At 41.6% G+C, this 24331-nt stretch overlaps 1 protein-coding gene across 15 annotated transcripts in view; it reads left to right on the forward strand.

Moving 5' to 3' along the window:
- Window positions 1-24331, forward strand: part of LOC105075627 (WASH complex subunit 2) — a 49209-nt gene that overhangs the window by 3360 nt on the left and 21518 nt on the right. For 8 of the 15 annotated variants that reach the window (XM_074374382.1, XM_074374387.1, XM_074374393.1 and 5 more), the window contains exons 4-18: window positions 3464-3526; window positions 6214-6387; window positions 7929-8022; window positions 9386-9447; window positions 10670-10717; window positions 12480-12590; window positions 13154-13241; window positions 13883-13954; window positions 14663-14781; window positions 15239-15296; window positions 16500-16559; window positions 16949-17122; window positions 19281-19408; window positions 20459-20545; window positions 22910-23011. In XM_074374382.1, coding sequence (XP_074230483.1) covers window positions 3464-3526; window positions 6214-6387; window positions 7929-8022; window positions 9386-9447; window positions 10670-10717; window positions 12480-12590; window positions 13154-13241; window positions 13883-13954; window positions 14663-14781; window positions 15239-15296; window positions 16500-16559; window positions 16949-17122; window positions 19281-19408; window positions 20459-20545; window positions 22910-23011 — 1440 coding nt within the window. The remainder of the gene's footprint in view (window positions 1-3463; window positions 3527-6213; window positions 6388-7928; window positions 8023-9385; window positions 9448-10669; window positions 10718-12479; window positions 12591-13153; window positions 13242-13882; window positions 13955-14662; window positions 14782-15238; window positions 15297-16499; window positions 16560-16948; window positions 17123-19280; window positions 19409-20458; window positions 20546-22909; window positions 23012-24331) is intronic. The other 7 variants (XM_074374389.1, XM_074374390.1, XM_074374391.1 and 4 more) reach the window with 4 other exon arrangements.

Genomic DNA, 24331 nt, shown 5'->3' on the forward strand with positions numbered 1-24331 from the left:
AGGGCAAGAGAAATTAGTACCTTTAGTAAAGGCTCAAGGAGGAGAAACACTAATTAACGGTGGCCAGTGCATCAGTGTGTTATCAGAAGGGAATACAATTCTTAAAGCTTCATTAATCTGTTAATTTAGGAGTTTTTGTCCTGAAGCATTAAGTGACCTAGTTACTGATTTCTTTAGTAACACTTCCTAAAATTGTAATTTTATATTTATTGATGTCTCAAACTCGCCTGCTAAGTCAAGCCCCATGTTTTTGCTAAATGTTGTTATTCCTTGGGCCCAGCATGAGCCTGATATATCGGAACTCAGTGAATATTTGAATGAATGAGTGAGAGAACACGTAAGTGAAAGAGACCAGGGCTGTGTGTAATCTGTTAAGAAATCTCAGCCCCTGGTCCCCCTTTCTTCAGTTTCCCACCTTCACCTCTTACCTTGTCTCCCCAAGTGAGGAAAAGATGCTCTGAAGGGAAACACCACATATATTTAACAACTCTGGGAATTGTTACCTGATTTTAAAATGAGCAAAACACCCATGAAGCTGTGAGTTCAGCCTGGTCAGGGCGAAGGAAGTTAGCACTGATTATTTGCTGTGTACTGAGTATTTGAGATGCCACCCTTAGAACCATGGGTTTCGTGTATCTGCTGGTTGGTTTCTTAGGTGTCCTGTTTGGCTTTTTGCAGGCTGTTGATTTTTTGGGAGGTAGTTTTTAATGACAGGTGGGAGAAGAAGTAGGCTGTTGGTGCTGTTCAGACCTCAGTGTTAAGTGTACTCTTTTAGATTAAATGGTCTCGCTGTTTAAAATCTAAAGTGACTTTAGTAGCTGCCATATTGAGAATTTTAAGATTTATTTACTTTTTTCCCTTGTCTTTGAATATTACTCCCCAAATTTCTGGTCTTTATAGAACTTTTTTTTTTTTTTAATATGGAAAAAGAAGAAGCATCTGAAATTTCAGATGCTCAAGGAGACCCTTTCAGCATTTTGACATGTGTATTTCAAGTCCATTTCCCATGCAGACGTTGGGCTTTAAGGTTTTTCCTTTCTTGTTAAAAAGGTAATGAACACTCATTGTAGGGGAGATTGACATATGTAAAAAGTATTAAAGTGAAAAAATTAAAACTACAAAAAATCAACTGTAATTCCACTACTCCAAATCAACCAACCACTGAACATTTTGGCATATTTCCTTCTAATCTTTTTTTAAATATAATTTTAATCTTTTCTATATGTATATATTTGCAGCCTGAATTTTTCTTAATGTTAACATATTATTTAATAAGCATTTTAACACATATAGGAGATTTTGTGAACTTTATATTGCTTTTATTTCATTATGTGACTGTATCTTCATTTATTTAACAGTGCCCTAGTATCAAATTTTTTAATGAAATATTTCATATGTCTAGAAAGGAACAGATACTAACCACAAATGCTAAAAATATACACCACCTTGCGTTAACAGATATTAATGTTTTGCCAACTTTGCTAAAAAGATACCAACTCCCATTTTTTTCTTTAATTCTAAATATTTTGAGTGCAGGCTGCTTTGTATCTCTGCCTTTTTACTGTTCTTACCTGGAGAGCATGTATATGTATCTGTGTGGGTTTATATAGGTGCATGTATGTGTAGTTTGTGGTAAGGATTTTTTCATTTGTTTTTTTTCTACATGGGTAACCTTTATTGTATAGTTCTTTTCCTCACTGACCTATGTGTATGAATGCACGTGTGTGTACATGTATGTCTTTGTGAATACAAAATCATACTTAAGTATCATTGTGGCTCTGTGTCTTGCCTCTGTCTTTAATTATATTTACCTGCTGTATACCAACAACACAGTCTTAAATACCAGAGATCTCAGATAGTCTTAGTAGGGCAAGTCCTCGTGACTTCTTTTTATTCGGAGTTGTCATGGTTAGCCTTGGCTTTTTACTCTCCTCTGTGAATTTCAGGATTATCTTGCTGAATGCCACAGAAAAGTCTACTAGCATTTTGATTGAAATTGTGTAGAATTACAAATTTGGCGTTTGCGGTTTTCCACTATAATTCTGATGCCATGAGCGTCTTATTGTTTGTATTTATGATTTTTTCTTGGAACTAAATTTTGAGAAGTGGAATTCTTGAGTTAGAAGATATGAACATTGAAAAATGACATTATCTAATCAGACTGGCAGATATTTTAAAAAGGTGGACAGCATCCACTGCTGGCGATGGTCTGGGAAGTGGGCACTTTCGTATGTTGTGGTGACCCTGTGACTTGTTCCACATTTGTGGCCAATACTCTGGAAGTAGTTATTAAGATTAAAAAACAGTTTTGTCCTTTGACTTGACAGTCCTATTTTTGGGAAGCCTATAGGAATAAAAGGTCCTGGGCCTAAGAATTTAGTATGTGTGCATATGCGTAGCATGGTCTGTTTACAACAGCAAAAACTGTAAACCTACATTATGTTCCCTAAGGGGGAGTTGTCAGATTAATTATGGTCAAATTCATACCATAAAATACCGTGCAGATACTCAAAAGATCAAGTCAAATCTATATGCATTGAACTAGAAGGTGGTTTATATGAATATCAAGTAGAAAAAGTGGGGCAGAGGAATGTGTATAGTGTGAGGTTGGAGGTAAGGATGGAACAATTTTTAAATACATCTCTTTTACATACATCTTTTTACTGACTTTTCAATTTTAATTGCGGTATGAATCACATCCCATAAAAATCACCCTTTTAGAGAGTGTACAAGTCAGTAGGTTTTAGTGTATTCACAACATTTTGTAACCATTGCTGGTATCTGATTCCAGAACATTTTCATCCCTGAACTATTTGTAACAAGACTGTTTCACTCTGGGAATTTAAACAGCAATAAATAGTTAAAAACGAAATCATGATGAGTTACAAGAGCGCTAGCTCTGTTTTGGGAAAATAGAGGCCACTTGCCCAACCTGTGTGGGTCAGTCATGTGCCAAATCATTGGTAGGCTTCGTCTGTTTTCATATAAATGGAATAATAGTGACTTTTGAACCATTTTAAGCAACAGGAGGACAACAACTTACTTTTACCATTTTCATTGTGCCAGATGTTAACGCTCTTGTTACCTGGTAGACGAGTTATACCATGCTCTCGGTAGCCTCATGTTTGAGTACCTGCATTATTGTTCTTTCAACATTCAATATTAGGTTAAACAGAAAGGTGTGAACACCAGTTTCTTATTGTTATTGTGACTGTGGTCAACAGGGAGATTGAAGTTCTTTTTATCATGTTTCCCAGTCATTTGTATCTTTTTTTTTTTTTTTTAATTTTTGGTGAGTTGACGACTGTTTCTTGCTTTTTGTCCTTGACCGATGGCCTTAGCGTTTGTTGAATAATCATTTCTTCCCTGTCCTTGTCTTTGTATTGTATATTGAATTTTTACATTATGATTGATTCCAAATGATGTTTTGACCTTTTAAAACTGAATTTGCTTCCATATATAGCGCGTCTATGATGAAGAAGTGGAGGAGCCGGTACTCAAGGCTGAGACAGAAAAACCAGAACAGGTACTTCCATTAAAACCACTCGTCTGCTGGGTTCCTTTCAGAGAAGAAAAGTGGTGGAGATTTGTCATGCGGCTGTTGGAGGGATGGTGGGCAGGGAGATGGATGCTGGGGGAAATGGGGAAGGTTGCTCCTGACAGCCAACAACTGAACTCTTTAGTTTGTTTCTGAAGTTTAGTGAATTAAGAAATGCATAGATTAAGTTCCTGAATTCTGGCTTAAGAACCAAGTTGAGGTGCTCAGAGATTGTCTGTAAAGGGCCAGGTAATCATTGTTTTGTTTGCTGGCCGCATTGGTGTCTGTCTCCTCATCCTCTTTTTTTCCCCTCCTCCTCCTCTTCTCCTTCCCCCTCCTCCTTTAAAAATGTAAAAACCTTTCTTACTTTGAGGGCTATTCAAGGAGAGGCCATGCTGGGCTGTAGTTTGTGAGTTCTTTCAAAACTGCCCTTCCCTATCTTTTTATGGCTGCGTTGATCCTTATTCCTGCCAGTTAAAAACAGCAGTAAGATGAGTGCTGGTCCACACACACTGAGTGCGTCCTGAGTGCCACAGGGTGTGTCAGTACAGAGGATGCCGAATGTGCAGGCAGTGTTTATTGACTCTAGTAAGACTGCAGGGAGCTGTGACTTGGAGACCTGGCTCTCAGGAGGCTACTATCTTGATTGGGGTGACAGGGCATAGCGTGTCAGAGCTGCCTGGCTGCTAACTGTTGGAAATTCAGACAAGGAAGAGCTCACTTGTGTGAGAGACCAGGGAAAAGCTTCAAGGATGAGATGTTAGCTGGGTGCGGAAGGGGGTCCAGATTTTAAGGCCATTTCAGTGGGAGAGAATGCCATGAGCTCCAGTTCAGAGTTGGGGGATGTATCTGGTGTTTTATGGACTGTGTTAGTGGAAGATACTGGAGATCTGGCAAGAAGAAGGAAAAGCAGGTGAAGGGCGGGTGCTAGAGGGCTGTATAAAGCAGGCTGAGCAGCTCCAACCTCTCCCCATGCTGTGGCTTCACGTGGTATAGATGCACACCCCTTCTTCCTGGGTTCACATCACAGGCCAAAGTGTAGGTGAGAGGTTCTCGACTTGCTAGCACTGGCAAATTGTACCTTTTTTCTCCTACTCAGGAAAGCATTGTGGAAAGTAAGTCTTTTATCAGAGTAACCTTGAGTCAGCTCTAATTTATTCAGAAAATACAAGTCACTGGAAAAAGTGGGTACTTTTCCAGTAACTATTACCTGAATGTTAGACTAAGAAAGGATATTAGAAACCAGCTACGGTTATGCCTATTTTTAGCCTTTTTATAAGTTTTTTTTATTTTTAATACTAGGAATTTGCTAACCACTTAAGTGAAATAGTATCTGGTTATACCAAGTCAGGGTTTAATTTTAAAGTGATAGCTGTTTAGTGAACTATTTTTAAAAATCTGCCCTGTATTTATTTCACAAGCATGTTTTCACACACTGAGTGCAATTTTAGCTACTTAACTCAGAACCAGGTACACTGGAATGCCAAAAACACATGGCTGAAACAAAAAAACTAAAGCAGAAAGACTTCCACACTTGAGGTAGAAGTGTGAACCACTCCTCAGGTTTTCCCTTTTGGCCCTCAAAATGATGCTATATGGTTTGGTTCTTTGTATAACTGGGTATCCACTTCTGGAATATTTGTGAGGTGGGGAAATGACACAATATTTTTTCAATATTTCTCACAACTGACAACAGTTGAGTGCATGAGGAGACTGTCATTGAGAGCTGCTGTGGTGTGAAATGGAGACGTGTGGAATTTGGTGATGTGTACAGAGTTTTGTCCTGGGCAGTGTGTTTTGGGAGGGCGGGGGACAGACATTGTTCTAGGGTGATGTGCGAGATAGATTACAGATGAAACTGACTCCTTGGTTTGAATCAGATTTATAAAGTAATTGTAATTGTCCAGTTATTTTATTAATTGTAATTGAAAAATGGCATCTCTGTCTGAGTATTAAGTCTTCAACTCCTAGAACTATCCAGAGGGCCACTAACCAAGGTTAGTAGGATACATTCACGGTATCCCGCTTAATTAAAAATGTTAATACTGCAGGGGTTGGGTATAGCTTAGTGGTAGAGTGCGTGTTTAGCATGCACAAGGTCCAGGGTTCAATCCCTGGTACCGCCATTGAAATAAATAAATCAATGAACCCAATTAAACCCCCCCAACAAATAAATAAAAATAATTTAAAAAATTAAAAAATAAAAATTGTTAATGCTGTTAAAAAATGTTAATACACTCATGGTGAAGCTAAACGTCAAGGTCCTTCGTTCCCCTGGTAGCAGGGAGGTGAAGGGCCGTTTGACGTCTTGTGATGCGCGTTCATTGTGAAGACACTTTTACACACCCTGTCAAAGCTGAGCCATCACACCATAGTTGTGCTTTTGCTTTTGTAGATGATGAACCCGGTGCCCCGGAGCTCCAGGATCTTACGTAGTTCGATGTGCGTTCAATGCAGAGACGAAGTTGGGATTTAAAACTTACTCCAAAGTCTGTGTTGAGGCGTTCAGCAGAATCTGACTTTGAACATTTTTAATTGTTTAACATCTTAAATTGTTGAGACACTAAGATTTTTAATTAAGATATTTTTGAAGCAAGCTTTAGGGAACATCCCTAGTTTTTTATTAGGGTAGTATCAATACGTTGGAGGTCTTACTGAACAGCATTTTTTTGTAGGAGAAGACCCGGGAACAGAAAGAAGTAGATCTGATTCCTAAGGTCCAGGAGGCTGTGAACTATGGCTTACAAGTGCTGGACAGTGCATTTGAGCAACTAGATATAAAAGCAGGAAATTCAGACTCTGAAGAAGATGATGCTAATGAGCGGGTGGAATTGATCCTGGAGCCAAAGGTAAAGACACTCAACTGAAATATTTATTGTCACACCTGTTGTGTTTTGGGTACTTTACTTGGGCACAGAGTTGATAAGACACGGACTTCTAGGAAGTGAGCGTGTCACTTAGCCATCTCACCTTGACTCCATCAGAGAGACTTGCTGTACATGAGCATCAAGTGAGCACTTACTAGTTACTAGCATGCCAAGTCAGGGAGTGCAGAGATGCAGGGCATGGTTCCTGACCTCAAGATGCCTATTACAGCAGTGTCAGATGGTGGGGGAGAGGGGACATTTCCGAGAGTCACCATCACAAATGCTGTGAGAGCGAACTGACTTCCAACTGGGGAAATTAGAGTCAAGATGAGATTTGAGCTGAGTTTTGGAAGATGAGGAGGCTCATGAGAGGTAGATGTTGTTGGGAACCTGACATTCTGTAGCTTGCACTAAGAGAGACCGCAGAAGTGGTAAAAGACATGTGGGTTGGTCCCAGGTCGTGGCCATTATGAACAGAGCTGCCACAAACGTTCACAAGGAGATTAGCTTAGCAGGTGTTTGTTGCTTTACTGTGATGCTCTCTAAAATTGGCAAAGGAGGCAAATGGGGCAACGCAGAGTCGCTCAGTGGTAAACACAAGAGGTTGCTGTACTAAACTTGCAAGTCCTTGTGAATTGAGGCATGCCACAAAACCAGACTTCTAGGGCTTCACTTAGCTGCACTTTCCTCTTCCAGTTGGAGCTGACAGCGCTGCCGTGCCAAGCTGGGGCCAATCCTTTAGCACTGGTGCAGTTCCCAGCTTGCTTTTTCACTGAAGGGACTTAGAAGTCAGTCAGCAAACCCTGGGAAGTGTATTGCAGGGGCCACACTTGCTACTTCCAGGTCCCACACCACTTTCCCTGTGACAGGAGGCCGCGGGAATGCCGGCTGAGTCAGGGAGCAATTAGCCTGGTTAGCATTTTTCTTTCTTTGCACGAAATTGGTTGCTGTTGTATCTTTAACCTTTACATTATTAACCTTCCCAGACTTTCTGTTGTTTGTGGAGCATCAGAATTGTTCTTTCCTGCCCCCAGACTCTTTTCTGTGAGTGATATTAAGGCCAAAGGGCCATATCTCACCTTGGAGGTGGGAGGTTGCAGGTAGCCATACGGTGGGGCGCTTTCTTGACCCTAAATTTTGAATGTGTGTGATGGCCTGAAATGGAAGGCTCTCCAACATGTAATACCACGGCTCCTTCATTTCATTCTGTTATTTTATCATCCCATCTTATTTTACGAACTTCACTGCTCCGAATTCCACAGTGTGAACCTCTGGGGGACCATTTTTGTTAATATAATTAGGCTCTTGAGAGATCCTGTATGACTCAGCTTTACTTTGTCATCTTTACCTAGGATTTGACTTTTTTTAATTGATGATTTTTGTTTTTAATCCTGCTGTTTCTTATTCTCCACTTTTATCATATAACCTTTTTAGGGTAGTCAGATGGAACAATGTCACATGGAATACCTAATTTTATTTTCAATCTGAATATTTAATTGCTTATCCCCTTTCATTATTTGCAGGATCTGTACATTGATCGTCCTTTACCTTACTTAATTGGGTCAAAGCTATTCATGGAGCAGGAAGATGTAGGCCTTGGAGAGCTTTCTAGTGAAGGTACTCTTTTGCACCAAATATTTTTGTTGCTTTTAACATTTAGAAATACTTTCAGACCTTAAAGTTATGGCTAGTACAAAGGATGCCCACATACCCTTTACCCACATTTACCATTTTGTTAACATTTCACATTTGTTTTTATCATTCTCTCTCTACATAATACATAATATTTTTTTCTGAACCTATTTGGGAGACATCACACAGAGGCCAGGCCCTCTTACTCCTGTATACAGTTGGCTCTCCAAATCCACGAGTTTTGCATCCGTGTATTCAACTAACCTGGATTGAAAATACTTGGGAATAAAAAATTCCAGCAAAAAAGCAAAACTTATATTTGCCATGCACAGGCAACTGTTTACATAGCATTTACATTGTATTTATAGCTATTTACACATCATTTGCATAGTATTAGGTATTTTAAGTAACCCGGAGATGATTTAAGGTTGTATACGAGAAGAACATGGGAGGTTGTGTGTGTAAGTTGTGTGCAGATACTATACCATTTTGGTATCTGTGCGTGTGTGTGTGTGTGTGTGTGTGTGTGTGTGTGTGTGTGGCGGGGGTTGTCCTGGAACCAGTTCTTCAAGGGGCAACTGTTTCTTTGTGTATTTTCTAAAAATAAGAACATTCTCTTAGAGTTACATATTCTGCATATTCATTTGAGCGTCTGTCATCTGGGTTGGACATGTGTATTAGGCTCTGATGTGAGGCTTTTAATATGAATATCCTGTTAATGAATTTTAAAAAACTGTCGAAGTGATTGAATCCTGTGAGACTTGGCAAGTATGTGCAAATCAAGTATACTTGACTTCAACTTTTTTCTGTGAAATAAAGTCACCAGTTGTCAGTTCTCTAACAAGAGCAACAATAAAAAGGTACTATTATCATAGTTAGGAAATTTCACCGGACATAATACTAGCTAATCTTCAGTCATATTGAGATTTTTCCAGCTGTTGCAATAATGTCCTTTACTGTGTCTCTTTTTCTCTGATCCAGAATCCAATCCAGGCTCACTCATGCATTTAGTTCTCAGATCTCCAGTCTTTTTAGTCTGAATAGCATTTCTCAGCCTTTCTTTGCTTTTCGCGACCTTGACATCTTCAAAGAGTACAGGCTAGTTTTTTTTCTTTGTAACCAGTATATTTTTGGTAACCCATTAGTGTCTTGTGGGGAGATACTTTGAGGCTATGTAAATGTTCCGTTCCTCACTGTAGTGAAGATATTTTTAATCCCAGTTGATGGATATATTTGCTTTTTATCAGAATCTCTTGATGTGGATGTGTGGGGCTTTGTGACCTTGAGAAGGAACGAAGGACGTTTTCTTATGACTAATGGCGATAACCTTTGTCTTTCTTCTAACCAGAAGGTTCAGTAGGCAGCGATCATGGTAGTATTGCGGACAGTGAAGAAGAGAACGAGGAAGAGGTAAGTGCTTTTTGATGAGTCCAGGTCATGGTGGGCAGGAAACTTGTGTGTATAGTGGGCTAAGTGGATAACTTACTTGTGAATAAGCAATTCATTTACATAAAACCTTTACTAGTGATGGAAGCCATATTCTGAAGTTTTTTCCTTGAGTTGGGGGTTCCTTTTTGTCTTGTGTACTGAACCAAGGAGAACTGCTTTAATCTCTTTTACCATCACCCTCCCTCCCACCTCCCTGCCATCTCTTATTGCCAATCTGTTTTGAGTGAGGCAGCTTGGATATTTGGGTGGAATTTCTACCCGAGATGTAGTCTTTGAGTAACTTCTGTCTTTGAATAATTGCGGGGAAAAGGTCTACATTTAAAACTTTTTTTTTTTAACTATAAAACCTTGTAGATCAGAAGAATGCTAAAAGCATCCACATACATTTTAGCTTTGTGCTGCCTCTGGCAGCTTCATACACACAGAACATAATCTGACCTCCTGCTCTGGGGTCACAGGGTCCATGGGCCTTGATCACTGTTATGTCTAGAGTTGTTCCTTTAAACGAAATATTCGTTATTGCAAAGGGCAGAAACACTTTGAAGGATGGTCCCCGAGTGTCAGTTTTTAAAAGGAGAGTTTTGTACGTGTGCTCTTCTCTCCTCCTCCTCCTCCATTCCCACTGTGCCCTCTCTCTAGCCCTGCTTCATCCCTGCAAACAAAACACCTCACAGGAGGAAATAAGCTTTTCTTAAATAACCTGGCCATAACTGATGGTCATTAGCAGAATCCTTTGCTTTTAGCCATTGAAGCATCTCTTTACCTAATTGCTTGTGTGAAATACTGCTGTTCCCTCCTTGGGCCTGTTGGTATAACTGTCCCACTTAGAGGACATAGAGAGCAGAGAGTCCCAAGCGTGAAATAACACAGACCAGCTTTTGATAATTTAGTCAATTAAATGTGCGACTCTTACTTTAAATTCAGAGGTTAGAGAAGATAGGGCCGATTGATATGAACAAATTGTTAGATGAATTTAAATGAATCACAAAAATTACCTGTTAACCAGAGCAGCCCTTGGTGATAATGCTAACTCCACCTTATCTGCACTGTGATACTTAGGTGACCAGTAGTCAGTACAGAGAAACTGGCGTTGACTGCCTCAGAGACTTAGACCCAAAAATCATTTCTATACTTCCAAGTAAAGCCTCTGTTCACAATGAAACCTTTTTTCCCCCCCTTAAAGGAGTCAGATGAAGATTTTGCCAATCACAGTGACAATGATCAAAACCAGGTAAGGCTCATATGTTGAAGTGACTTGTAAATTTTAATTAAAGCACAGCATATACCCTAAATATATACTGAAATTACTTCTAAGTGACTTATGGAAAAGTAAGGATTTATTCATGTTTACCACTATTCATGTGTTTTCTTCAAGCATTTCATGTTTTTAGGCTAACTACCCCCTTGTATATTTTTCCTCAATTTCACTTTATATTTTATCTTCGTTTTTCTTAGACAACAAAGAAGTAAAAAACTGAATTGAGAAACAGAGCCTCTAAAATCAAGCCTAGTTACCCAAACTGAATTTTTCACATGAATCTACCTTCCTGTTTTAAAATTTGAGATAATATAGCAATAAGGTTAAGGAACACTCAAAAGATGGAAATTCTCTAATTCCACTGTCTTAGCACTGTTGTCTTAAGTTTTGTACACCCTTCTAAGGATACATTCTTTTCATAACATATGTAGTTTATTTTTGGCTATTTTATATTAACATATCACAAGTGTTTCATCATCATTTTAAATAGTCTTTGTAATTTGCTTTGTAAACATCTATTTTTTTTCAACATACCAATGTACAATACTGTTGTAGTCTCTAAATGTATATGGAAATAATTTATTCAAATATTTTTATTTTTGAGATAATGCTGCGTTCAGTGTTTTCATACATAAAAATCCTTTGCTCCTGTGAACTCTTCTTAGGAATTAGGTGGTTCAGTTATTTGATTCTGCTGTCTGGTGGACTTCCCAGATTAACAGATCATGCATGATGATTTTCCCAGAATCTCAACAGCCCTGGGATTATAATTTTTGCTACCATTATATATGTACAATGGTATATTGAGATTATCCCAGTTTGCATTTCACTTTCCTAATTGGGAAATATTTTTTCACAAAAGTTTCCAGCTATCCAATGAAGGATTTAGCACTTCTTGGTTGGTACTTGCATTTTCCCAGTTGTGTTCGCAAATGTGGCTCATCTTTATCATTTTAATGATCGGTCCTTCTGTAGAATTTACTATCAAGATCCATAAATTCAGACAGCTTTTCAAGTAATACAATATGGTGATTAAAAGCATTGGCAGAACCATATGTTTATATCATTAAAGATTTATTTTGTGTGCCACCACTAACCTCAGCATTTTAAGGATTAAATTAGTTTTAAAAGTGCTTATAGCATAGTGCCAGGCACAGTTTATTGATTTAAATGTTAAACAATTTTAAAAAATTATACAATTTTTACATACCAGTGGCTGCCTTTGTAGAAATTAGAACTTAACTGATAAGACAAAGTCCAGTTCTCATCTCACTTTCCAGAGGTAACTGGTGTTAGCATCTGGGAGTATGTATTTCCACGTGTTTTCTCTGCTTCTACGATATGTCTGTGTTCATAGAAGTGACTTAGTATGTGTATCTGGGGTGGTCAGGATACCATTCTGGGTACATCATTCACTGTTTTGTCACTTGATCGGCCTTGAATGTCTCTCCAGTCTTTATGGCTTATTCCTTTTAACTATAAGTATTCTTATTAAGATAAGACTAGTTTATTCATCTCTCGAGTGGTGGCCGTTTTTAATATTTCAGTCTTTTTCTCTTGCCCTGAAAATAAATCTCATGTCTTGTTTGTCCTGGCGCATTTAGTGCGTGTCATAACTTTTGGTGCATTACTTGTTCCCATTTTGAGGGAGAAGTCTGAGGGCTCAGTGACAGTGTCTCCATTTCAGCTTGATAACCGTATCTAATAGTTTTAATCTGCTGGTTTGTACCCTTAGCACACTGCACAGCTGAGTGATGAAGAAGAGGATGATGACGGTTGTGACATTTTTGCTGACTCCGAGAAGGAGGAGGAAGACATTGAGGACATCGAAGGAAATTCCAGACCTGTAAGAAAGACTGTAGTTGCTATCGCTTGGCAAGGTTCTAGAAATGGTACCCGGGATGCATTCCTCTTACTGTCATTTATATTCGTAAACGTCTCATTTTGCATCATGTTTGTAGTTTCACTTAACACTTTTAGAAATAATGGTTGAACATCCCAAGTGGCCTTACAAGTACCACTGTCTTCTCCAAATGTTAAGATTTTACAGGTTAGAGCATTCAAAGTATATTCAGTTCCAGAGTTTTAAGACCCTAACACTCCTCCCCTGACCCCCGAGCACCTCATGGTAGTTTTCTTATCTAGATCTTTCAGTATTAAAGTGAAGTATAAAAAAAAATTAGGAAATAAAGAATGTCCCCCTTTGAAGGAACACTGAGTCATGTTTCTCAGCTGATCTGTGTAGGGGGCAGATGTTTAAATTTATTTAGTTAAGCCTTATTTTCTCATAAGTTCAATGTCTTTGCCATCATTTACATAATTTTGTTAGGTGTCCAAAAGTAAATGGTACTAGTTTGTTCCCAAAAAATGTTTCCAAAAAGTGATTCTTCTGGTCTTTTCCGCCTGTAGAAAAGAAGTAGACCTACGTCATTTGCTGATGAGCTGGCGGCTCGGATCAAAGGGGATGCCGGGAGCCGGGTGGAAGAGGAGCGAACAGGTGCGTCCACTGCCGCGAGATGAGCTGACAGGGCGGTAGGAGGGGCAGGACCCTCTGCTGGGCTTCACTGAGGGTGTGTGGCCTTGTTTAATTACTAAGGCACAAGAGGCTTCAGTTGTAGTTCTTACTCTTTTTTTGGTTTATAGACTCTTTGATAACTAAACATTGTGGATCCTCCCTGCCTCCCCACCCTGCCCCCAAGAAAAATGCACACATGCGCATCTCTAGATGCAGTTTCCAGGGGTTAGTGGATACCACAGAGAACCATGGGCCCCAGATTAAGTATCCTTGGCATAATATTGACTTACATTTTATTGTGACTAGATAAAAATGTATTGTACACTATATTTATTGATTTAACGGGGTGGAAAGATGCTGCAAAACTCCTACAGCAAGTATAGTCCTGGTGTGTGCGCAACCCCGGTGTGAAAGCTGTAGCTTCCTGCCTTAAAAAGGAGGCACTTTTGAGCATCTGCTCTGGGTAAGGCCCTGAGCGAGGTGTTCAGATGGAGCTGAGTTACAACATTGAAGGTCTCGCTCTTAGCTTAGGAGTTGTGAGGGTGGCAGACGTGTGTAAAGAATCAGCAGGTAAACACTAAGAGTAGAGTGAATATTGTTAAAGCTGTGACATATTCTTCAAGCCTTTTCCCCAGGGGAGGCCAAACCTCGGAAGACGCTGAAGGAGAAGAAGGAAAGGAAAAGCCCCTCAGGTGGTAGGCCTTCCCCCTGAATTCTGTTTTAGGAGGCGCTTGAGTTGGGGATGGCAGTATCTCTTACATTAAGTCATAAAAGCTCTTTCAGTGCTGACCAGTGAGCTCTGTCTCCATTCACTTTTTCAAGGCAATAAAGAGCATGCTTTGGGGGTGACAGTGTGGGGAAAAAAGGCTTTAAAGATTTGGGTTACTAGGTTTTATAGGGCTCATAGCTGTCTTTCTGGAACTGTCTAGAAACTACGAGTCTCTGGCGTTTGTTTTCGGTGAAGAATGTATCAGGCTCTTTTCACGCTGAACAGTGATGTCCGTTATATTCCCACTTGTGACTGCCAGTCTGCACGTCTTTCTTCAGTCTGTCTTTCCTTCCCCCAGATTCTTGGTGGGATGATTCTTGAATGGCAGTTGGACCATATACTTGCTTCAAAAGAAATTTAGATGAAGTGGGTTGCCTAAAGAATTTGTCGTGCTCTAGACATTTACAGACTTGAGGGTGGGAACTCAGGGCTGAATTTTAAAGGATTTTAGTGGATCGTTCAATGAGGTTTTGGCTGGAAGTCCTCCGATGACTGGCATTCAAATAGTCCTCGTTCTGTACAGTTAGATGAACTCTGTGCCAAATTTGGAGGTGTTGTAAAAGCCAGTCCCCAAAATTGGAGTTCCAGACCCGTCTTTGAGTCTCCGTGCAAAACATTGCTTTCTGTTTGCTAGGTGAGGAAGATAACCTCTTTGCACCCCCTAAGCTGACGGATGAAGACTTCTCGCCATTTGGTTCTAGAGGTGGCCTGTTCAGCGGAGGGAAGGGACTTTTTGATGATGAGGACGAGGAGGTGAGTCAGGGGGACTCAGCGAAGCCATCCATAGCTGTGTCGTGGGTCCACAGGGAAGAAATGCGCTTTGCCCCTTTAGTCAGGGCAGGATGGCTTCGTGGTTGGAAGTTGCTTTTGAACTGAGAATCACAAAGTGAGGAAATACTGTATCATGATACCCTTTGCTAAGTGGGGAGAGGATGTGCAAGTGTTAACAGTAAACAGTTCACTTGTTTAGGTGACTGTTTCTTACCTGATCTTTTGTCCTTTTCCATGTTTGTATTTAATTCCTGGACAGACCTAAATTATTTTAGCGTCTGATTTTTGCCATAGTCTTTACTTCGCAACTGATTTTCTGGCAGAGGAGTAAATAATGTGTGTCTTTAAATTTACAAGGCACTTTTCTTTAGAAATCCTTGATTGCAGCTGCATTGTACTCTGATGTTTTGAATCGTGTTGTCTCCTTTGTTACGAGCAGAGCGACCTCTTCACAGAAGCCCCCCGGGATCGGGATGCTCGAGCCCCTGTTAACGAAGGTGAGCGTGGATCGAGGCTGACTGTGCTGCTTCGCACACAGGTTTCCGGAGCTGTCTACTTCCCACCAGGAGGTGGAACCCCTGGCATTGTTCCCAGGTCCTATTTCCCTGTTAGGCAGGAAGCTGTCGTGTTTGCCTTGGTCAAGTTAAAAGCAGCTCATTTGCACTAAATTCACGTCTTACAAAAAGCAAGAAGTACCATCTGTAAACCCCTGTCACGGTGCTGTTTCTTAGAGAATTCACAAAAAGTCAGCCAGGGAAAGTGCTCCCACCCTATTGAGGATATTTTGATTTAATCAAGTTTAGTTCAAAGAAAGATTTCTGAAATTATGCATATAAACTGGAGATCAGTCATTCCCAGCCCAGTGTGCTTTAGAATAATCTGTGGCACAGAAGCAGTTTAAAAACTTAAAAATTTTGTTCCATTAGGTCTGTGATAGTTCTTGGGAATTGGATGAGTTATTTTATTTTATTTTATTTTTAATTTTATTAAAAAAAATTTGTTTTGGGGAAGGTAATTAGGTTTATTTAATTTTGGAGGAGGTACTGGGGATTGAACCCAGCACCTCGTGTATGCTAAGCATGCGCTCTATCACTTGAGCTATACCCTCCCCCTAGACGAGTAATTTTAAGCGACTCGGTCCCCAAGCCACAGGTTGTCAGATTTGAGACTTCTGATGATGCTGTCTGACCGAGCTGTCTTGAGCTTCCTGCTCTCCATCCACTTTTTAGCATTGGTGCCTCGTCTGGTTTCCTGCTTTCCTGTTGTCTTCATTTTTTCACTGATGTTTCTGATTTTTTGCTGGTTTCTTTTTTCTTTCTTTTTTTTTTTTTTAACGTGTTTGTTCTCATCAAACTGAACTGGGTGGAGTTAGAACGGTTAAGGAGTCCTGCTTGCTCGGCCCTTGCCTCCCCCATTTGTGCTTTACATCTTCCTTGGTCTCCCCAGCCAACCCCACTGCTACTGTCAGCCTCGAGTCAGCAGTCTTGCGGGGACTCAGCCTAGGTTGTTCTAGTACCAGGAAAAAAGTCATGACATCCACAGAGAAGACAAGACTAAGGAATTTTAAAATGCCTCTTTTATGAAAAATTTGTTTTTCAAAGTCTTCTATCAGCTATGTGTCGTGTTGCACATGTTCTAGGAAGGTGCCTTTAACAAAGCTGTTTTCTTTGTTGAAATGTTATCTCTTTTTCTCATTTTAGCACCGTCATCCTCCAAACCTGGAAAGAAAATCCCAGCAGGAGCCGTCTCTGTATTCTTAGGTATCAGAACTTAAGAGTTTGTTTTCAAAAACTATGTGAATGTCATTTTATCACTTGTGAAATTGTCATCTTCTGAGGGTGGGCTGGCTGGAGAGGGGAGGAGAAAGAGCTTCCCAGGGCATCGAACAGCTTGCAGGAGGAGCTCACTCACCTGTCTTAGCTCATATTCTCTTAGAAATCAGTGGCCTTGGGCTTTCTTGGGTTTGAGTGACCCCTGTGGGGACATTCTGTATCAGTAGAGGATGGAGGTGATTGGGTCATATTAAGGTGCTTTGTGAATGAACTGAGACTACAAGTTCCTGGCAGTGATTTTTTTTTTTCCTGCTGTAGAGTCAGGAAGCCCACCGACACTGGCTCACGGCTGGTTTGTCCTGTCCCTCTACCCACAGGGGACACTGATGTGTTTGGTGCTGCCTCTGTTCCATCACTGAAGGAGTCCCAGAAGCCCGAGCAGCCTGCTCCGGGGAAAAGCTCGCACCCGCCAGCGTCTGCCAGCCTCTTCGATGACGAAGACGATGATGATGACTTTTTTGCGGTCTCCCATAGCAAGCCTTCCAAGACAGGTACTGTTCCAGCCCCTGTCCCTCGGAATTTAGCCAGAAAAATGATGTTGAGCTAAAAAGGGTGTAAAATCCCTCTAGTTTCTTACCTCCTGCAGCACCAGAATCCCTCCTCCAGATTCCTGTCACAGAGTCGTCTCATCGCTGCTAAGACACTTATGGTGCCTTGGAGGTCTCTATTTTATGGGCCAATCTTTTCTGCTTTGGAAAATAATTACTAAGATTTTCTTCCCTATAATAGAGCGAGAAATCTGTTTGCCTCTAATGTCTGGTTGAGATTCTTGTTTTGTCCTTTTTGATTACAGAGGCAGTTTTTTTGTTTTTGTTTTAGATTTTTTTTGTTTGTTGCATTTTTTGCAGGGGAGGTAATTAGGTTTGTTTATTGTATTTATTTTTGATGGAGGTACAGGGGATCGAACCCAGGACCTCATGCATGCTAAACATGTGCTCTATCACTGGAGCTATACCCTCCCCCTGATTACAGAGGAAGTTTTAATCACACTGTCTTCCAGAGTCCTTAGTGAACTCCATGAGCAGAACGTCATGTGCTAGCTGTTTAGTTTCCAGCTTCTCCCTTCTGTGCCGAAAAGCTCCCGTGACCTTGACTTTCCCTTGTATGACAGGGTGGTCAGCCCCTTGGCCACCTTGGCACTCCTTCCTCTTCTCCCCTCACATTTCAGCCAGTTTGTTCATGAAGTCACTCCCCTAAACCAGTTGTTGTTCAATGGGCAGGTGACTCTCCCAGGACTCTTGTCAAATGCACATTCTGATTGAGCAGGTGTGAGGTGGGGCCTCGGACCCTACATTTCTAACAGGCTCCCTGGTGGGCAGAGATTGCTGGTCCCTGGGTCACGTTTGGAGGAGCAAAGGCTTGGGGTTGTGGGTGTTGTTCCAGAAAGGAAGGGTAGACCACTGAGGTGCACACAGCTTCCAGCAACCTGAGCAAAGGGCTCTTTCTCCTGAGTCAGAACTAGGTGGACGAGATGCCTCGAGAAGCAGGCTCTCTGGACTTGGCTCCTTTTCCAGCGGTAGGTATGGAAGTAAGGGTAGCAGTAGCAACGCGAGGGAAAGGACAGCCTGGTTATTTTCGAAAGAGTGCAAACGGCGCAAAATACGCCCACATAGAGGCCCCCAGAAATGACAGTGAATAAAGGGAGTGGTGCCCCGCGTGGCTTGGAAGGGCTGCCATTGGTGAGTATCGTTAACTGACTGGGGATCACAAGTGAATGCGTGCCGCTTTCCTCGGCGGCTGCTGCTCTCCCAAGACGTTCATGAGTCAGTGCCCTCATTTCAGTGACACACACCTCCTTCAGTGCAGTGGTGCTTGTGGTAGCGAAAGGTTGGAACCCGCCCGGATATTCATCAGCAGGGTAAATTATGGTCCTTCCATTCAGTGGAATTCTGTGAGGCTGTTAAAAAAAAAATAAGATCTATGTCTATTGATGTGGGAAGATGCCCTGAGTCCATTAAGTGAAAAAGAAAAATTGTAAGACACACTGTTCAAATTACGTTATTATTTGTAGCCGTATTTGTGGGGTAATACGTTAGTACACCCTTTGAAGGAATTAGAAACACCAACACCAAACTGTTCCTGAGAGCCTTGTTTGGGTGAGCAGGTGGAATTCTGAGAGAGGTTTCAGTGTTTGCTTTTATATGCCTCTGTATAGTTTAACTTTAAAAAAACATGTTTTGTGGGGGAGGGAATTTGATTTAAATAGAGATACTGGGGACTGGACCCAGGACCTTGTGCATTCTAAGCACTCACTCTACCATTGAGCTATGTCCTTCCTGCTTAGTTTGACCTTTTAAAAGCAGCAGCTAACCCTCACTTCTCAGATTCCTAGAGCGGTTGGCTCTAATGATCTTTCTTTCTGTAGGTTTTTCTTTACTCTTTATTGCTAGTCCAAACTACTGTAAGCACAAGGTGCTGTTGCTTAGGTAAGGTGTAAACCAGATGGTTGTCTGTCCTGTGTTTCATTTGAGTGGCTGTTGAGTTCTTTGAAAGTTCCTAGTCCAGTGTACCTAATATTTCTTTGTAACTAATCAAGAAATAACACACTTTTTCTATTTATTCTTTGGGAGAGAAGTGTTTTTAACCTGTGAATTTTGTGGTGGGATTTTTGACCTTTGTGTCATTTTCCACTGTGGTCTCTTTTTAAAGACAAAGTCAAATCCACTGCCAATATCTTTGATGACGAGGAAGGAGATCTGTTCAAAGAAAAAGCATCGGCTTTGCCAGAAGCCTCTGTGAATCAGACAGATGAAAATAAAGCAAGACCAGAGAAAAAGGTGAGCAGGAGGGAAGACTCAGCCTAGGAGTGGAGATTCGGGGCATCTTGCTAATTCACCTGGGACTCAGAGGGAAACAGCGTTTCCTTTCAAATGTATAGTGAACTTCAAGTGTACGGGAAGTTGAAAGGATACAGCAACACCCAAATAACTACCACCTAGATTCAGTAGTTCTTGGATTTAGCCTTTCTCAGTGGTTTTAACATCCATTGATCTTTCCCTAAACCAGATATCATGTTGAGGGCGGGGCTAAAGAATGTTTTTCTGTGTCTCATTTCGTCTATGTTTAGTAGTTGGCATTCTTAACAGAAGACCTTTCTCTTCTGCTTTTTTGGTAGCAGTATGGGATCATGGATTCTCTATTCAACATATTGCAATCCATTAACATCGTTGTCTTTCTGATGTTCAAGTTGACCTGTATTTGGCCAGTGGGCTGCATCTCTGTTAGTTTTTAAGCTCTATTGACCGCTGTGCCTTCCCTTGCCGTTCTGCAGGGCTTGATCCAATCCTCTTCCTAAAGCATTTCTTGTGTCATGTCCTCCCTCTGAAAACCTGACCTTCCCTCTGCCGACCACTAGATGGCAGCACTCAGAACCCCCCAGGCTCCTGGGTTGCCCGCCTTCCTATCTTGGTTCTGCTGTCCATGTCCCATTCGTGCACTGTGTGAGGCAGACATTCTGTCCTGCTCTGACCCCCAAGATGTGCCCTTGGCTTTATCTCACTTTTCTCACGCAGTTCCTTCCGCCTGGAATGCGCTTGCTTGGGCCGTCTCCTGTGTCCAGGTCTTGTCTGTCCTGAGAAGTTTACTTTATCAAGGAACTGTTTCTTCGTTCTTTCCTAACGTGTCAACTTTTAAATTCGTTCTCATGACACTTTTCTTTTTGCATTAATTCTTAATGTGGACCTGTTACATGTGCAAGGTCCCCTGGTGCCTGCCTGGCACCTTATGCTAGCAGATGTTCAGTACATCTTCTGAATGAATGATTGAACAAACCCTCATTTCCAGGTATCTGGTTTGTTAACTCTCAATTTTTTTTTCCCTCAACAAAGGTTACCCTGCCTTCGAGCAAAAATCTCAAGCTCTTGTCAGAAACAAAGACTCAGAAAGGTTTATTTTCGGACGAGGAAGACTCTGAGGTAAGGAATTCTTTCTCTTAGTAAGTAAGTTCATGGATATGACATTGGAAACCATTTCTGAATCAGGATTTTCTCCATAGAGGTGCAAGATTTCTTATTAAGCTTTTTAGTTCTTTCTTTGAAAATAATCTTTTGAGAACACATGGTCTTTAGAAAGCAATTACATGTACAATACTTCCACTGTTGGGACTGAATCCAGTGCATCTCCTGGAAGGAAAATACTCTTTCTTCAGGATGCTCCAATTTTAGGCTATTCATTGAGTCACAGTGCAGCGAGGTGCTTGCATCAGAGCAGAAATTAGCATACTGCTTCCTTTTTCAGCGGTCTCTCTAATAGTGGGCGTAGTGGTGTAGTGATATGTATTTTGGCACAGCCTTTTATCTAGCGTGTGTGCTGGCACTGGTTTGCAAACAGCCCCAGTCTGTCATCCTTCCAGTGAGTCAATGACAGGTGATCGCTCTCAGAAGTGTGACTGCTTTCTCTGACTCCCCCAGGCCTCCATCCTTTTAGAGCTAGTTTTAGGTCATGCTTTTAACGGATCGGAAACCTATCTAAGAATGTGTAATGGGCGTAATCGATCCCCTTCACAGAAAAAGATGTGGACACGGCAGAAATTTACATGTAATTTCAAGTAATTGTGACACCTGTACAAACCTTAATTGAAAAATTCTTTATTGCTAAAGAATGCCAAACATCATCTGAGCCTTCAACAAGGCACAATCATTTTGTTGGTGGAGAGTTTAAAATATTGCAGGAGTTACCAGAATATGACAGAGAAGCAAAGTGAGCAGATGCTGTTGGAAAAATGGAGCTGATAGACTTGCTTGAGACAGAGCTGCCACAGGCTTTGAAGTGGTAGAAAAAAAACACACTATCTGTGAAGCACAATAAAGTGAGGTATGTCTGAACTGCTTTTCGTAACCTCGCCTCAGTAATCAGCGTTGTCACTTCTGCCACGTTCTGTGGGTTGAGGCAGTCACGAGGGCCTGCCCAGGTTCAAGGGCAGGGGACGCAAACTGCTCTGCTTGGTGGTAGGAGTGTAAGTGAAATTGCAGACAGGTTTCAAAACCACCAGCAGAGGCTTTGTCCCCCATGCATCCTCATAGATTGTTTTTATTGGCTACTGTCCAGCTTTTTAAGCAAGGAGAGGTCCAACAATGCAGTCCAGGAAGAACTTTGGACCAAACGGATTGATTATTCACTCCTGCCTTTATATCTCAGGTGTGAAGCTAAAGCTTGCCCTGTGAAATCATTCTGGGGACATGTTTAAGGTAATAGAAAAGCCTTTTTCCCTCAACACCAAGGAAGATATTAGTCAAGAGTCTAAAACGATGTTGAAATTTGGTTTTGTTCTTTGTTTTGATTTTTTTTTTTTTAAAGCTACAGAGCTCTTTCTTTAAGTGAATTCTTGTCAACGTGTAAAGTGCAGCAGAGGCGTGGGAAGTGTGGGGCTCCCCCATGTGGCCTCTTCTACCTCAGCCGTCCCATGGGACTCCTTGGGGCCCAGGCGAAGACCGCTGGGCCAGTAGAGCACTCCTCAGTTAATGAGCTCATTAGCTCTGTATTTGAGTAGACATTGATTCCATCATAAAAAATATATATATATCCAGAGAGGTCTTAGAAACTATGTTCTTGTCCCCCTTGTCTGGTTCTTGTGTACTGGAGTTTCTCTTCCCCAGGGAGGAGTTGTCCTGGGTCATGTTTCTAGTTCACACAGCTCAATTGGCAGATCTTTCTTTGCGTTATAGGCTGACATTTTATAGCATTTTGAAAATCTCTTCAGAATCTATCAGCTCTTTCTCTAGTTTGCAGCATCTGCTAGTTATAGTTCAAGTAGAATACCAAACATTTTAAGATCAAGATTGAATTTGTCTTCATTAAAAAGAAATCATATCATACTCTTAGTAAGAGGTGAGAGGGACCCCACTAAATAAAACAAATGTAGATGCAGTAATTTGGGAGCCTAGCGTCTCTTTTCATTATTAAATCTGTTTAATCTCTCTGATTTTTTGGACAGAAAAAGGGAAGTTCTTTTTTTTTTGAAGCATGAGAGGAAATTGATTGGAAAATTTCCCCTTGCCTTAAGTCATCCAGGTGGAGGTATCAAAGCCCCTGGGCTCCAGTGAGGCCACCTGGACTCCCGTGTGGGTCTGTTCCCTCTCACCTGCAGGCCTCCGTCCTGTGCACGGTGAGGACAGGCTCTAATGCGTGTGTTCCTCGAGGGCTGTGACAGCCAGCTTTCCTTTCAGACAGAGAGACCTGGACGCAGTGGAGCCATCATGTCGATCTTTAGTGTTTTACTTCTGATCCTTTAAAAAACTGGTATCTTTTGTTAACCAGAACCTTTAACCTTGATCCAACAGGATTTGTTTTCTTCTCAAAGTGCGACTAAGTCAAAAGACGCATCTGTCCTGCCCAGCAAACTCCCTGCCTCAGTCTCGCTTTTTGATGACGAAGACGAAGAGGTAAACACTGTTAACTGCAGCGCAAGACATTCCGGTTTTCCACTAGCAGAAAACCGTTACTGATGTCACTTTGTAGCCAGAGGCTCACACAGTAGAACGTGATATTAGGGAAACAGTCAAGCCCCCTAAGGCTCATGTAACAAAAAAAGTCTGGTTTTTATTTCAGTGACCCCTTTCTTAAGTTCTCTTAGCTATACAATGGGCAGGACTTCAGATTTCTTGACCCAGCTCTGCACAAGGCTTCGTAGATTTCATTAAAAACATAAATCTGCCTTTAAGAAGTACTTTTCAACCCAACGATCTATAAGAATGTCTGGGGTAAAGTAGGAGTGGATGGAGGAAGGCAGCCATGTCCTCACCTTGCTTTTCTTTCCCGCCCTGGATGAGACAGCAGAGCCGGGGAGGGAAATGACAGGGACGACAAACCGAACCTTTGCTCTTACCCAGTACCGTGCGGTGGCTGGACTCATGGGCTTTGGCCTCCGACCCCTCACGTTCATGTCGTGGTTCCACCACGTGCAAATCAGGGGCCTTGGGCAAGTAACAACCTTTCGGAGTCTCCTCTGGCTGAAGAGTTTGTCCCAGTCATTGCGACAGCTGAAACAGCTGGTGCCCCGCCCTTGGCACAGTGCGTGGCGCGGAGTGAGTGTGTAACGTTAGTGCTGTCACCGGTACCCCCAACGAGTGCCGGTTCAAGATTCTCAAGGCCTTTCCCACCTGCCCGCACTTTCCTTAAAGGCTCTCTTCCTTGAATATCCACACTCAGGACTTGTCACCTGCTATGGGATATTGTTCAGAGTGTTTTTCTATCTAACTTGGGCTCAGGCCTTTTGATAGTTTTGTTCCCCTTTCCTAAATAAAAGTACCTTAGCAGGTACTGTTGGAATGCTTGACTATACAAAAATTTACAAATGCCATTATACGAGTAAGAATCAGCTCTTAGGAGGCCAGTGACTTTATTTAGTAAACTATTACTTTGTATTATCTCTTTAAAATTAACGGGAAACACAAGACATTCCTTCCCTCTGTCCCAGGTGTGTGACTTTCGTAGAAGTAAAAAAGTGAAGAAACCTCCCTGTTTTTTCCCTTTTATCCATTGCTCTGGTTTCTGATTCATAGAAAGGTGCGGGTTTCTGGTTGCCGTGGGGGCTGTCCTGCTCTCATGCCAATTGCAGGCCTAATGAGCGTGGGGGGCCCTCCCGCAGGATGCCCAGGTGGAGCCGGGTTCCCTCCTGTTTCTGTGACCTTGTCCCCAAATTTCTCTCCCTCCTGCTCCCTCCCAGGTGTTCTGCCCTTGAATTCTGTGGTGTCTGTTTCCCT

The sequence above is a fragment of the Camelus bactrianus genome, chromosome 11 (genome assembly GCF_048773025.1).
Source record: "Camelus bactrianus isolate YW-2024 breed Bactrian camel chromosome 11, ASM4877302v1, whole genome shotgun sequence".
In the NCBI taxonomy this organism is placed as follows: Eukaryota; Metazoa; Chordata; class Mammalia; order Artiodactyla; family Camelidae; genus Camelus; species Camelus bactrianus.